The 14,529-nt window shown below is 42.7% G+C and overlaps 1 protein-coding gene across 1 annotated transcript in view; it reads left to right on the top strand.

Annotated features, from left to right (window-relative positions):
• Positions 1–14,529, top strand: part of TAF4B (TATA-box binding protein associated factor 4b) — a 103,452-nt gene that overhangs the window by 15,051 nt on the left and 73,872 nt on the right. Inside the window, exons 4-7 of the mRNA XM_044295669.1 lie at positions 2,819–3,493; positions 7,583–7,705; positions 8,935–9,024; positions 12,336–12,587. Of these exons, the coding sequence (XP_044151604.1) occupies positions 2,819–3,493; positions 7,583–7,705; positions 8,935–9,024; positions 12,336–12,587 (1,140 nt within the window). The remainder of the gene's footprint in view (positions 1–2,818; positions 3,494–7,582; positions 7,706–8,934; positions 9,025–12,335; positions 12,588–14,529) is intronic.

Raw genomic sequence — 14,529 nt, 5'->3', positions numbered from 1 at the left:
ACCCCCCCTCCCTCCCCTGTAGTTAACTCGTTGGTGGCCAGTGGGCCCTCTCCCCTCTCTCCCCCTCCTAATTAAAATCGCCCCCCCCCCCCCCCCTATCATTGGTGGCAGTGGAGAGTACCGATCGGAGTCCCAGTGTAATCGCTGGGGCTCCGATCGGTAACCATGGCAACCGGGATGCTACTGCAGTCCCGGTTGCCATGGTTGCTTAGCAATTTGTAGAAGCGTCATACTTACCTGCGAGCTGCGATGTCTGTGACCGGCCGGGAGCTCCTCCTACTGGTAAGTGAAAGGTCTGTGCGGCGCATTGCCTATAGTACAGACCTGTCACTTACCAGTAGGAGGAGCTCCCGGCCGGTCACAGACATCGCTGCTCGCAGGTAAGTATGAAGCTTCTACAAATTGCTAAGTAACCATGGCAACCGGGACTTCAGGGGAGGGGGGGGGGGGTCCACTGGCCACCAATGAGTTAACTACAGGGGAGGGAGGGGGGGTCCACTGGCCACCAATGAGTTAACTACAGGGGAGGGAGGGGGGCCCACTGGCCACCAATGAGTTAACTACAGGGGAGGGAGGGGGGGCCCACTGGACACCAATGAGTTAACTACAGGGGAGGGGGGGGCCGCCGCACTGGCCACCAATGAGTTAAAAACAGGGGAGGGGGGGTCTGCCCCTGCTGCCTGGCAGCACCTGCCAGGCAGCAGGGGGCAGTCATGTACACAGTTTTTCAGTATATTCACCATGGGAACGCCTCTGTGTTAGAATATACTGTCGGATCTGAGTTTTCACAAAGTGAAAACTCCACCTCTGAAAAACCTTTTATGCAGACGGATCTTCGGATCCGTCTGTATGAAAGTAACCTACGATCACGGACACGGATGCCAATCTTGTGTGCATCCGTGTTCTTTCACGGACCCATTGACTTGAATGGGTCCGTGAACCGTTGTCCGTCAAAAAAATAGGACAGGTCATTTTTTTTGACAGACAGGAAACACGGATCACGGTCTCTGCTGCAAAACGGTGCATTTTCCGATTTTTCCACGGACCCATTGAAAGTCAATGGGTCCGCGAAAAAGAACGGAAAACGGCACAACGGCCACTGATGCACACAACGGTCGTGTGCATGAGGCCTTAGACTTTGGAGATACTAAAACGTTTTTTTTTTTTTTTTAATAAAAAGATAATATAGTGTAAAACTTAAAAAAGTAGACTTTTATATTGGGTATCGCCGCATCTGTAAGAATCTGCTCTATAAAAATACCCTATGACCTAAACCCTCAGATGAACACTGTCAAAAAAAAGTAAATAAAAACAGTGCCAAAACAGCAATTTTTTTTGCAAATTTTCCATTTCAATCAGTTTTTTTTCCAGTAGCAAAGCAAGGGTTAACAGCCAAACAAAACGTAATATTTATTACCCTGATTCTGCAGTTTTCAGAAACACCCCATATGTGGTCGTAAAATGCTGTATGACCAAACGGCAGGGCGCACAAGGAAAAGAGTAGAAACTCCATAAAAGCCCTAGAGTAGAAACTCCATAAAAGCGACCCCCATCTGAGTACCACAGTGACCTCTTCCTTTTTTTGCTTTTAGTGACGAGTCTAATGCAATTATCTGTTGCCTTCAATAGTGCCACTTTTAAGTAGTCCCATTTCTCCTGGACTCCATTGAAACTGTTCCAATCTGATAGGGGCTCGTATACCACTAATCTAATTTTTTAGAAAAGCTTTTCTAAAATCTAAAACTTTTGTTTTTGTGTGGTGTGACTCTGTCACTGTACTTAGAGTAAACCACACTGACTGGTGATAACTAGATCCCAAGCTTTCCCCTACAGTAATATCAGCTTCCAAATTCCCATTTGTGAATACTAAATCTAAAATGGCCTCTTTCCGGGTTGGCTCCTCCACTACTTGCTGAAGAGATAATCCCAGTAGGGAATTTAGAATATCTATACTCCTGGCAGAACTAGCTATTTTAGTTTTCCAGTTTACATCATGAAGATTAAAGTCTCCCATAATGATGACTTCCCCTTTCAATGTCATTTTAGCTATTTCCTCAACTAGTAGATCATCTAATTCTTTGACTTGGCTAGGTGGTCTATATATCATACCTACACGAGTTACCTTATGATTATCAAGCTGCAAGGTAACCCAAACTGACTCCAAAGTGGTCTTGCTAATTTGTATTAAATTAGATTTTATGCTATCTTTCACATACAGGGCCACCCTCCCCCTTTCTTGCCTTTTCTGTCTTTCCTATATAGAGAGAACCCTGGTATTGTTATATCCCAGTCATTACTCCCATTGAACCATGTCTCAGTAAGTCTTGTAGCATCCCCAAAAACTAAAATGGCATTCCCAAAATGATCCAAACATGAAGTAGACATATGGGGAATGTAAATACCTATTTTAGTAGGTATTACTATGTATTATAGAAGTAGAAAAATGGAAACTTGGAATTTTTTTTTTTTTAATAAATGATTTTTTTTTTTTACTTCATTTTACCAGTGTCATGAAGTACAATATGTGACGAAAAAACAATCTCAGAATGGCCTGGATAAGTCAAAGCGTTTTAATGTTATCACCACATAAAGTGACAATGGTCAGATTTGCAAAAAATGGCCTGGTCCTTAAGGTAAAATATGGCCGTGTCCTTAAGGGGTTAAAGTGCTGTCCACCCTCAGACTCAGTACTTCCAAGAGCATATATTATAAGCCTAACTGATTATAGGGGAAAAAAAGGGGTGACATAAATAAAGGAGTAAAGATGAATGTGTGTCTTAAGCTTGTGTTTTCTCCTCACCTCTTTCTTCTTTTGCAGTCTACTGGCACTCCAAGTGGAACCGTCAAAGTTTCCTCATCTGTTGCTTCTAAAGCAAATACCTCGGTTCCCAGTTCTACATTTCTTAGGATTTGCACCACTCCACAAACTGTATCTAATAGCCAAGGAACCTCTACAGTAATAATTAGAGCCTCTGCCCCTTCTCCTGTAACCATTTCATGCACTTCACCTGCTGCCACCACGACCACTCCGTCCACTGTGGGTGTGACTGGCACTTCTGCTCTGGCACTTAATTCTAGCACTGTTGCGGTTTTACCTATTAGAACATCAGTATCTCCAGTTACACCCATTGCTGTGAATTCTTGTAGTTCAGTTGTGATGCCAACTGCAACTGTATGTCCTTCCCAAATGCCAGCACCTACTGCCCCCTCTGCTAAACAAGCAACAGCAAACCTAGTTAAAACCTTTACCCCATCAAGTGGACCTCCAAGTGTTACTGGTGGCCCCACTATCAAGATAGCAGGCTGTAATATTTGCAGTGCACCTACTCCAGTTGGGTCAACAATTATAGTATCCAGCATGTCCCCGTCTGTGAAGGAAACCAACCGACCTGTGCAAATACAAGCAAGCATTCCATCTGTCCACTCAAATGTGAATATTTGCAAAGCTGAGCCTCTGAAGAAAACGCAAGTTGCACAGCCTCCAAATACCACAGTAAGCGCAGTAAAATATATATATTTTTTTTAAAGATAGGGTTACTTTAAAGAGGACCTTTCACTGATTATTACAATGTGAACTAAGTATACAGACATATAGAGCAACGCCCGGGGATCTCACTGCACTTACTATTATCCCTGGGCGCCGCTCCGTTCTCCTGCTATGCCCTCCGGTATCTCTGCTCACTAAGTTATAGTAGGCGGAGATTTCAGTCACTAAGTTATGGTAGGCGGAGTCTGCCCATGTTCTGCTGTAGCGCTGGCCAATCGCATTGCAGAGCTCACAGCCTGGGAGAAAATAACTTCCCAGGCTGTGAGCTCTGCGCTGCGATTGGCCAGCGCTACAGCAGAACAAGGGCAGACTCCGCCTACCATAACTTTGTGACCGAAGATACCGGAGGGCATAGCAGGAGAACGGAGCGGCGCCCAGGGATAATAGTAAGTGCAGTGAGATCCCCGGGCGCTGCTCTATATGTCTGTATACTTAGTTCACAGTGTAATAATCGGTGAAAGGTCCTCTTTAAGTTAATGAGGTTTTATCACTAGAAGTCATACAGTTTTCAAATTTACTTTCTGTATTAGTTTTTTTTTGTTTTTTTCCTGAAACCAGTTAATATTGTAACTTGAGGGACCACTGTACTTTCACACTTGCGTTTACATTTTCCGGTATTGAGATCTGGCAGAGGATCTCAATACTGGAGGAAAAAGCTTCAGTTTTTGTCTTGATTCATTGTCAATTGGAACAAAACTGGACAGATTGGAGTGCTCCAAAATGCATTCCATTCCATTTGGTTGCGTTCCCAAACCGGAGCAAGCTGTGGTTTTCTTTTAGTCATGGGATGCTGAGCAAAACAACTTTCATGTTCCACAATGCAAGTCAATGGGGACGGATCTGGTTTCTCTGATACAATAGAAAACTGATCCAACCCCCATTGCGTTTTAGTGGTGCTCATGACGGATACGTCATTGCTATTTTAAAGATAATACAACCGGATCCGTTTATAACGGATGCGCAAGGTTGTATTATCAGTAATGGAGTATCCCTGCCGGATCAGGCAAAAACACAAGTGTGAAAGTAGCCTTAAACCCGTCTAGGTGGGAGCAGAAGTTCAGAGGGAACATTTTACATATCTCAATGCAAGTCTATGGAGATGGAGGGGTGAGCAGGAGCACACACAAACAAGCAGACTGCTCCAGCTATATGGGCTGAGATCTAAACTTCCTATGCTTTATTCACAACCATACAGGTCATTACTTCTCTGATCCTGGGACTGCTTCTGAGTGAATAAGAGAAGGTTAGGAAGCAGATTCTCCTCTACTTCCTGTGTGCATTGGATGGCGGCTAGTCTTCACTCACCATCTCTGAGAGAACTGCAAGCTAGGCATTCAACATGCACAGAGGACAACTGCTAAAAAAAAATGGCAAACAAGTATCAAAGAAAAACGTAATCTCACCAAAAATAACCCTGAAACTGAAGAATAAAAAAAATTGACAGAATAAGGCAATAACATTTTTTGTTGTTGTTTCTATTGTGCAAAAGAACATAAAAACCCTAAGTAAAATACTTATTTGGTAGAGCCATACTCATAGTAGCCCATAGAATAAAGGTAATGCGTTATTTATTCTGAGCTATCATGAAATATTTTTTCAAATTTTTTTTTCTTTGTATAGAACACAGGTGCGTCTTGTAGTCTGAAAATGCAGTAATTGGATGACAGCAAGCATAGGTCTTGAAAACATAAAGCCTGATACAGAAAGTAATTTGAATATTTGTTTAACTTTAAAGGGACACTGACAGGCCTTCTGAGCATAATTAGCTCTTTATATGCCCCCCTAGGTCTTATAATAATTTCCCAATTCATATAAGTATTATCCCTGTGCGCATTATAAAACGTTAAAAATAATCTTTATAATCACCTGTCCTTTCTGCCCAAGGGGCGTTCTTTGTGCCGCATGTGTGCCCAGCCGCGTCCCAACTGCCGGATCCTTAGACACGCCCATCTCATTAGTATTCACTTCACTGGGCGGTATTTTCCAGTCCCCGACATTCGGAGATCCTGCGCATGCGCCTGGTACCCTCGCTCGCCGGGATCACATTGCGCCAAGTGAATACTAATGAGATGGGCGTGTCTAAGGATCCGGCAGTTGGGACGCGGCTGGGCACACATGCGGCACAAAGAACGCCCCTTGGGCAGAAAGGACAGGTGATTATAAAGATTATTTTTAACGTTTTATAATGCGCACAGGGATAATACTTATATGAATTGGAAACTTATTATAAGACCTAGGGGGGCATATAAAGAGCTAATTATGCTCAGAAGGCCTGTCAGTGTCCCTTTAATTGTTCTGTATAATTATTCAGTGAATAATCTTTATTTGCTATAATTATAATACGTGTTTAATTTTATTTATTTTTACTGATCTAGCAACTTTCAGTACAGCAAGAATTTACAGGCACAAAAACCCAATGGAACCCAATAGAAAACCATGTAATCCATCACATCCATCTATTCTGTCCCCAGTAATCTGGCAAGCTATAACTAACACTTGAGTGAACAGATCCTTATACTGTGTGTGTGATGGAACCAGTTATGTTTGCCTGATTAGTTAAAGGGGTTGGCCACTTTCTGGTTACTGTTGTCCGATGTGTGTGTGAGATGGTTATATGGCACTTACTAATATAGACTTTGTTGAAATTCTGCACCATTTTATAAGGTATCTTCCCTTGTTTACAAAGTCTTTTGTGCTGTCCACAGAGAGGTCCTGTCCATAAGATGGCCGCTTATGGAGGGTCATGTGACCTGGCAAATCTCTTCCATATGATGCCTCCTGCCAACTGCACTTGTTCTGTTGGGAGTTTAGTGCAGGCGTAGTGTATTCTAATGGAGCAGACCTCACATGGAGGTGATTTGCCTGGTCACCTGACCCTCCACCAGCAGCCATTTTGTGGACAGCAGAAAAGACATTGTAAAAAGGGGGGCATACTTTATAAAATATAGAAAATGTTGCAGAATTTCAACAACGGCTATATTAGTAAGTTCCATATAATGATCTCACAAACACATTGATCAACAGTAACTGGAAAGTGGCCAACCCCCTTTAACTAGATTCAGTGCAGGCAACTAAACACACTTTTTTATGGCCAAGAACGTTCTGTACCTTGCATAGCTGTTCGGCCAACACTAATTCCACCTGACCTTCCCATACACATGCACACTTGGCTCAGTCGAGTGTGTATGTGTTAATAGTGAAGGGAGGCTCCATCAGACGCCTCTAGTGGCAGCAAAGGAATGTTAAAATCCAACCCGACCTCAGCCAGTGGTGCACAGTCGGGCCCCACTGTACACATTAGAAGGTCTTATCCTTGCAAGTAAATTACATTCTCCCCAAACTGCAAAATCTATCTGGTAGGAAAATGGTTAAAATAAAATGAGGCTTTTATACAGCGCATGCATCCTCATTTATAGCTGCGTGATGAATGCTTAATCATGGTTTGTGATCATGCAGTAATATATTTATCGGTCACGTCATTCTCTGTATTACTAAGAGGGAATTATGGTATCTGGCAGCGTTCTGTAAGGTAGATGGCAGATCGCACTGACACAGATTTTCCTAACTTCTTTAGAAGCTGAGACATTCCTCTTTTGTCATTGGTTTTGCTTTTTTTTTTTTTTTTTTTTTACTTTTATACTGTTTTTATACTTTTCTCTTAACTTGTCCGTCTCAATACTTTTGCCTAAAGTAATGGTTGTGCCTCTAGAATACAAGTTCCCCTTTTTAATTTAAAAGGAGTTATTCCATGATTAAAAGGATTGAACTGAGCTTGTGCTTCCATCTCAATTTCTCAGTGAAAATTAGAAAAAGAGCAGCAAGTGGCGCTACACAGATGATTTCAGTGAATAACTCAGCTGCTTTACTAAATGTTTAATGACCTGCAATTACAAAAGTCTTCAGATCCAGGAGCTCGTTTGAAAAATTTAGATGACTTAAAAGGGGTTGTCCTACCAAAAAAAGTGTAATTTGTCCGATATTGGTGGTCCTGCTTTATCTCTGAATGTACACCTTAATCATATGTCATTTATCTAGGAAGTCCTGGATAACGTAAAGAAGTGCAAGAATTTTCTGGCAACGTTAATCAAACTGGCATCAAGTGGACCTCAGTCACCAACCATGGGGCAAAATGTCAAAAACCTGGTGAAAAACTTGCTGGTAAGATTTTATTGTTCTGATGACTGTGATAGACACAACATGTGCAAAACTAGGTTTTGGGTTCAGTTCCATCAGGTTCCTCCTGCTTTTTACCTACCAGAATTGCGCACTGAATTCAGGAAGTGAGCGTCAGATTATTGCTAACCTGACTGGTGGACCTGAGGATGCTTGGGTGGCCTTCTGGGTGTCAGCCTACCTGGAAGTTTCTATATAGGCTTTATGGCCAGTCCGCTCCTGGTCAGTGATATCGAGCATGAGATGGTTGCAATACCAGACACTACCAATGGACACTGGTGTTGTCATCTTTGGGAGAAAGCAGCCATGGTTTTTCTAATCCTGGACAACCCCTTTAATATAGTTCAGTAGGGGTTGCTTGGCTTAAAGGGAATCTATCAGCTCTGAAACACCAGCCCTCAAATTAAGGCCCCATGCGCACGGCCATGTTCCGCGGCCGAGAGCGGTCCGTGGTATCCCGGCCTGGATTCCTGTTGAGAGCAGGCGCGCACGGCGTCATCGGTTGCTATGACGCTGTGCGCTTCATGCCGCCGCTGTACTAGAGTAATACACTATACCATATTACTGTAGTGCAGAGGCGGCATGAAGCGCAGGGTGTCATAGCAACCAATGACTCCGTGTGCTCCTGCTCTCGGCCGTGTGCATGAGGCCTAAAGCAAATGGTGAATAGTGTCTGACGCTGAGTCCGACTTGAAATTTTTATCTACATAGTCACTTGCATTCCAACACGTAATGGAGAGGACTTGAGGAGGAGTCTTCTCAATGCATTTTACTGCTGGCTTGTCGGAGCATAAATCAGTATGAAGATATAAATCACGTAATCGGGCTTGGCGTCACACTACACACTGCTTGCACTAGTTTGAGAAACACAGAACGAACACTTTGGAATTCCCCTTCCATTGTATTAGTTTGAGGAAGGGGCTGCCATCCGTGTGATCTTGAACGCTACATAATGCAGCCTAGGTATTTGTTTAAAATGGACATTGCTACCTTTTACCTCTCACATCGCTTATGAGTATTTCTTGCAAAAATTCAGATAATGAAATACAGTTTTACCGTAGTTTGTTCTTACACAAGCAATTCTAGGAAATCTTCCCAAAACCTCATTGTCATATTGCATGCTGTGGTTTAAAAAAAATGGCCGGATTGTATAAACAAATCTACCACATGGAGCCAAACGGCAAATTTTATTTTACTTCTTTTGCACATCCAAGGATTCAAAACTTGAACCAGAAGAATTTACTACAAAACTATACAAGGAGCTGAAGTCCTCGCCACAGCCGTATCTCGTGCCTTTTCTCAAGGTATGTTTTATGCTGCTTTCTTGTGCTGAGCTGTAGGAATTTGTCATGTGAAGAAGTCGTACAGTATCTAGAAATCATGACATTGCTTTGAAAGCTGCTCTGTTACCAGGATCAACCCTATTAAACCAGACATACTGGCTGGTAGAGCTCCTCTTGCTGATTAAGGGTCCATTCACACATCCATATGTGTTTTGCGGATCCGCAAAACATGGACACCAGCAATGTGCGTTCCGCATTTTGCGAACCGCACGTCGCCAACACTATAATAGAAAATGCCTAATCTTGTCCACAGTTTGCAGACAAGAATAGGACATGTTCTAATTTTTGGGGGATCTGGAAGTGCGGATCCGCAAAGCACATAGTGTGGCCCCATAGAAATGAACGGGTCTGCAATTCTGTTCCACAAAATGCGGAACAGAATTGAGGATGTGTGAATGGACCCTTAAACTGTATCTTTTTTTGTCTGTATGATAAACAGCTGCAGAGAAATCTGCGGTTTTATTCATATGCAAATTAGAATTTGGAGCACCAGGAGGTGGGGATGAATCATCTGAGCACTGCTTTGTAACACCCTCTGTGCTCTACACACACCCCCTCTAATAGATTCACAGGGCTAGATATCATGCTGAGGGCAAAACCCTGTCAAAGAGCCGTGTGCTAGCAATATTATATCACCATGTACTATAGCTTCACCACACTGAGATCTGCTCAGAAAGCGAACCTACATATTACTGCTGTATTCACAGGCACAAAATAGGATTATAAAGACACCAGTAATGTGTATCGGCGTACGAGCATGGGAAAAACATACACCTATATGTGATAATGCTATAGCTTGGTGTTTAAAGGATTGGTTTTGCATGTAGAGATCCCAGGTTTGAATTTAGGGAGAAACATTAAAAAATAAATTCTCATAAGAGGTTGTTTTTTTTTGTTTTTTTTTTGGGGGGGGGGGGGGGGGGTTTGTTAGAAAGCTAATAAACAATTAAACATTACTGGTTTCTTTATAATGATATATCCCAGTATTCGCAATATAGTAAGATTGTTAGTTATTATTATTTATTATTATAGTACAGCCTTTTAGTATGGCTTTGAATAAGAGAAAAATAACTAAGAAAATATATATCTCTTCTGGCATTTGAACCTAGGATCTTTACATGCATGGAAAACCACCATACCACTAAGCTACAGCATTGCAACATAGAAATAGTTTTTTTTTTCTATACTTAGAAGATACCACATATTACTGGTGTCTGTATAATCATACATTGTGCCTGTTAATAAAGCCGTAATATGTAGATTAGCTTTCTGAGCAGATCTCAGTGTGGTGAAGCTATAATACATGGTGATATATTGCTAGCACATAGCTCTAGGACACCACTCAACCCTCAGCACACTGATGTCTAGCCCTGTCAATGAAGGGGTTAGTAAACCATTTCAGTTACCTTGCCAACATGATGTCAGAATCACATGACTTGAATGCTTCTATCATGTGATCGAGGGCGGGCCGTTTAAATACACGTCTATGTTCATTTCTATGCAACTTGCTGCTCAATTGTGTTTGACAAAGGCACTTGCACGTGCCAAAATGCGCATCACTTTTTTTTCTTATGAGTGGCGAATAAAGAATTCACTATTGCATCGTTAGGAGTGCCGGTTTTGTTTTTCTAATCAAGGGGAGGACGGCGTTGCATAGCAGTGCTCAAACAATTCAGCCTTGCCTCCTGGTGCTCCAATTGCTTATTTGCATATTAATAAAAATGCATATTTTTTTTTGCAGCCATTTATCGTATAGACAAAAGAAAGGTATCGTTTTATTAAGCCTTACCAGGCAGTATGTCTGGTTTAATAGGGTTGATCCTGGTGACAGAGCCTCTAAGTTCCTTTTAGACACGGCTGGACAAATTCTGCCCATCAGTTTGCTATTATGACTAAAACTGTAACTACCAATCACCCCCTGATCTGATAAAAATGTTAGCTGCTCATCTGGAGCCCCCTTCTCTGGATCATTGGTCCGATATGAGCACAGAGGATCAGACCTTGCCTTTTTTTGCTAGGACCTGGTTCAACTGACATTAAGTCCAACTATCCTGAAAATAGTGTCTCCATCTGGAGTGAAGTGACATTTTGGCTGGATGGTTGTCATCTCTTGCCAGTCTTTTTCGTCTCTTTTTCTCCACTGTTGATCCCTGTCGTTTTGCATCTGCTACTAGCGCCATCTCATATCAGAGGTATTTCCCGTGGTGTCCCCCCCCCCCCCCCCCATTACCCTTTTTCTAATGGTCCCAATTTCCTATTTTCTGTATTTACTAGAGTGAAGATGTCATTTCTGGAACTTGACCATTTTCTGGTCTAGAGTCGCCTATTATCCCTTTAATCTGCACTCTGTTTACCCTCTTTATATATTTATGCTTAATCTGCATGTTCCTGCTGCTGAACCTTGATCTGGACTGATCTATGGCTGCACGATGTTGGTTGTTTTTACAGTATATACTCATTGGGATGTATGAATACATAGGTAATGACATCCACTTGGAAGGCAGGGATTTGGAGCTCTGTATCACAAAATTATGAGATTCAGCCCCTGCAAAGTTATGTTACAATATACTTTTTTTTTTTTTTTTTTGTACTTATGATATTGATGACCTATATTAAGCATAAGCCACCAATATCTATCTGTGGGAGTCCAACACCTTTCACAACCACCAGTTGGCTTTTCTAGCGGTGGAAACAATGCAGTGGACATGCGGAGGTGAATAGGAGCTGAGCTGCTGTACACCAGGGCTGGAAACTAGTGGATGGAGCCTTCTGTCCACTTAATAGTTTAGGTACCCCAACCGATCTGATATTGAAGACCTAACTTGAGGATAGGTCTCCATAATCTAAGAACCAGAAAACTCCTTTAAACTGCACAGATTTTTGGACCTACTTACTGTTTATTGGGGGAGCATTGCTTTACCAGTGTCGGACTGAATATATATTTGTAGAATATTTGGCACCATACACTTAGGGTCCATTCACACGTCCGTTGTTTCTTTCCTGATCTGTTCCGTTTTTTGCGGAACAGATCTGGAGCAGTTCTGTACCCATTCATTTTCAAGGGGTCCTGAAAAAAAAATCAGACAGCACAATGTCCGATTTTTTATTTTTATTTTTATTTTTTATTTTTTTTCAGGACCCATTGAAAATGAATGGGTACAGAACTGGTCCAGATCTGTTCCGCAAAAAACGGAACAGATCAGGAAAGAAACAAGGGTGTGTGTGTGTGTAATATATATATATAATTAGTTTTTGTTTTTCTCTCTTTTTAGAAAAGTCTTCCTTCACTGCGCCGTCTGATGCCAAATTCCCAAGAATTTATCTTGCAGTGTGGACAACAGAACCCTATGCCAGTGACGACTGCAACAAATTCAATCACTTTTGTTAAGATTACACCGTCCTCTGCCACACAGACCGTAAAACCAGTTGGCTCCACAGCACATGGCACTGTGCAAGTCCACCAGGCTACTTGTGCTTTGCCCCAGCCTCTCGGTACATTGAAACCTATGAACATTAAACAGATGGTAAGAGGTGTTTTCCATTTCTATGCTGTCATTATTTTGTTTTTATTTTTTTGAGGTGGGGGGGAAGAGTTTCATTGAAGATCTGGAGTACAAAAGTCTCAAACAACCCTATTATGCGCCTTTAGGCATGCAGGTTGTGATGAATTCCTCCCATGGGGTGTAACAAAAGTGGCAATAATGCACTTGATGCAAATTTAGGTCTACCATTTTGAAAATCATTGGTTAGATTGCACATGGGCACCAGTGGACATAGAGCTTGAGTGGGCTCAAAGGTGTGTATAACTATGTTTAAGTATAAGTATATAAAAGTCAGTACAGAGATCTCTCCCATGATGTATTTATACCCAGGACTGTGACGAGGGGACATCCTCTAAGTCTAGAGCAGGGGTGCACCACCTTTTTTGGTCTGGGGGCCGCATTGTCACCTCGCTCTATTTCAAGTTAATCAGCGCTTGTTTGCATCAGCCTATTACACCGGCCAAAGCAAAGTGACTGGGGAGGAATGATCGCTACCACAGTCACTCCTCCCTCATTCAGTTCTGTTGCTTATCGGCAGCACATTCCTGATTACACAGGGAGATGTGCTGACAATAATTGTACATCTTTCATCCTGATGAGATATACAAATCAGCCGACAAACAAGCCGTGAATCCTTGTTTATCATCTGATCGGCAGCACATTTATACTGCCAGATATTCGGAATGAGCGCTGCTATGAAGACTTGTTCCCAGTAATTGTCCCGAATATCGTGCCATGTAACAGGGGCTTAGAGATTTCGTAGTAAAAAAAAAAATATTTTTTACACATTCCTGCTGCATGGCCCTGTAACAGAAGAGTCATACTTTCCTGCTCCCTGCCGCTGTCTCCATCTTCCGGTCCCCGCGCTGTTCACATCCGGTTGGATATTTGCATAGTCCCTTGTACCTCTGCAGCCAATGACTTCAGTGGTGATGTGGCCACAAGCAGCGTTTCACCGCTAAAGTAAGTAATTTACTGGAGAGGTGCTCTGGGACCAGAGGATGGAGACAGCAAGACAATACCCAGTAAGCACTTTCCTTCACTGCAGAGGACGGCGCTCACTGCTTATTACCGCCTCCTGTCCCCAGTTATAGGGGTCCTACAATAACCAGTAAGCACTTTCCTTCACTGCAGAGGACGGCGCTCACTGGTTATTACCGCCTCCTGTCCCCAGTTGTAGGGGTCCTACAATAACCAGTAAGCACTTTCCTTCACTGCAGAGGACGGCGCTCACTGCTTATTACCGCCTCCTGCCCCCAGTTGTAGGTGCCCTTGTAAGAAAAGAAAAAAACGCCACATACACTGGCTGTACATCTTATCATAAAAATAATAGTTTATTGATAGACACAAAGCCTAAACAAGTTAAAACTATTGTATACAAATTAATTGTATTGTATTGCTGGGTTTAAACTGCAGAGCGCTCCTTGAAGAGAAGGCAGGAGCGCTGATGACCTGCGTCTGCCTTCTCCTCGGCCCCCCCACTCTCACTAATAGCCAGGGACCCGTCCTGCTACAGTGCAGGGCAGGAGCTATCATCCTTCGCTGTGCGGCGCTCCAGGAAGAAACACAGCTGATCGCACGATCAGCTGTTTCTGTCCAGCATGACAGGGGGTCGCAAACCATGGCTCTGGGGGTCGCAGGTTGTGCACCCCTGGTCTAGAGGAAAGAAGGTTTGTACACAAACATAGAAGAGGATTCTTTACGGTAAGTGCAGTGAGACTATGGAACTCTGTGTCTGTGGAGTTCAATAGGGGCCTGTGTGTTTTTCTGGGGTGTAATAATATTACAGGTTAGTTTTCTAGAGACGTCATTGATCCAGGGAGTTATTCTGATTGGCTTATTTGTTATATGGAAGGAATTATTTCTCGAAGAAGAGGAAAATTGTCTTCTGCTTCATAAGGGGTCTTTGCCGGGGCATTTGTTA

Source organism: Bufo gargarizans, chromosome 5 (assembly GCF_014858855.1).
Source record: "Bufo gargarizans isolate SCDJY-AF-19 chromosome 5, ASM1485885v1, whole genome shotgun sequence".
NCBI lineage: Eukaryota > Metazoa > Chordata > Amphibia > Anura > Bufonidae > Bufo > Bufo gargarizans.
The sequence above is the reverse complement of the archived record's forward strand: the minus strand, read 5'-3'. Positions and strand labels throughout refer to the sequence as shown.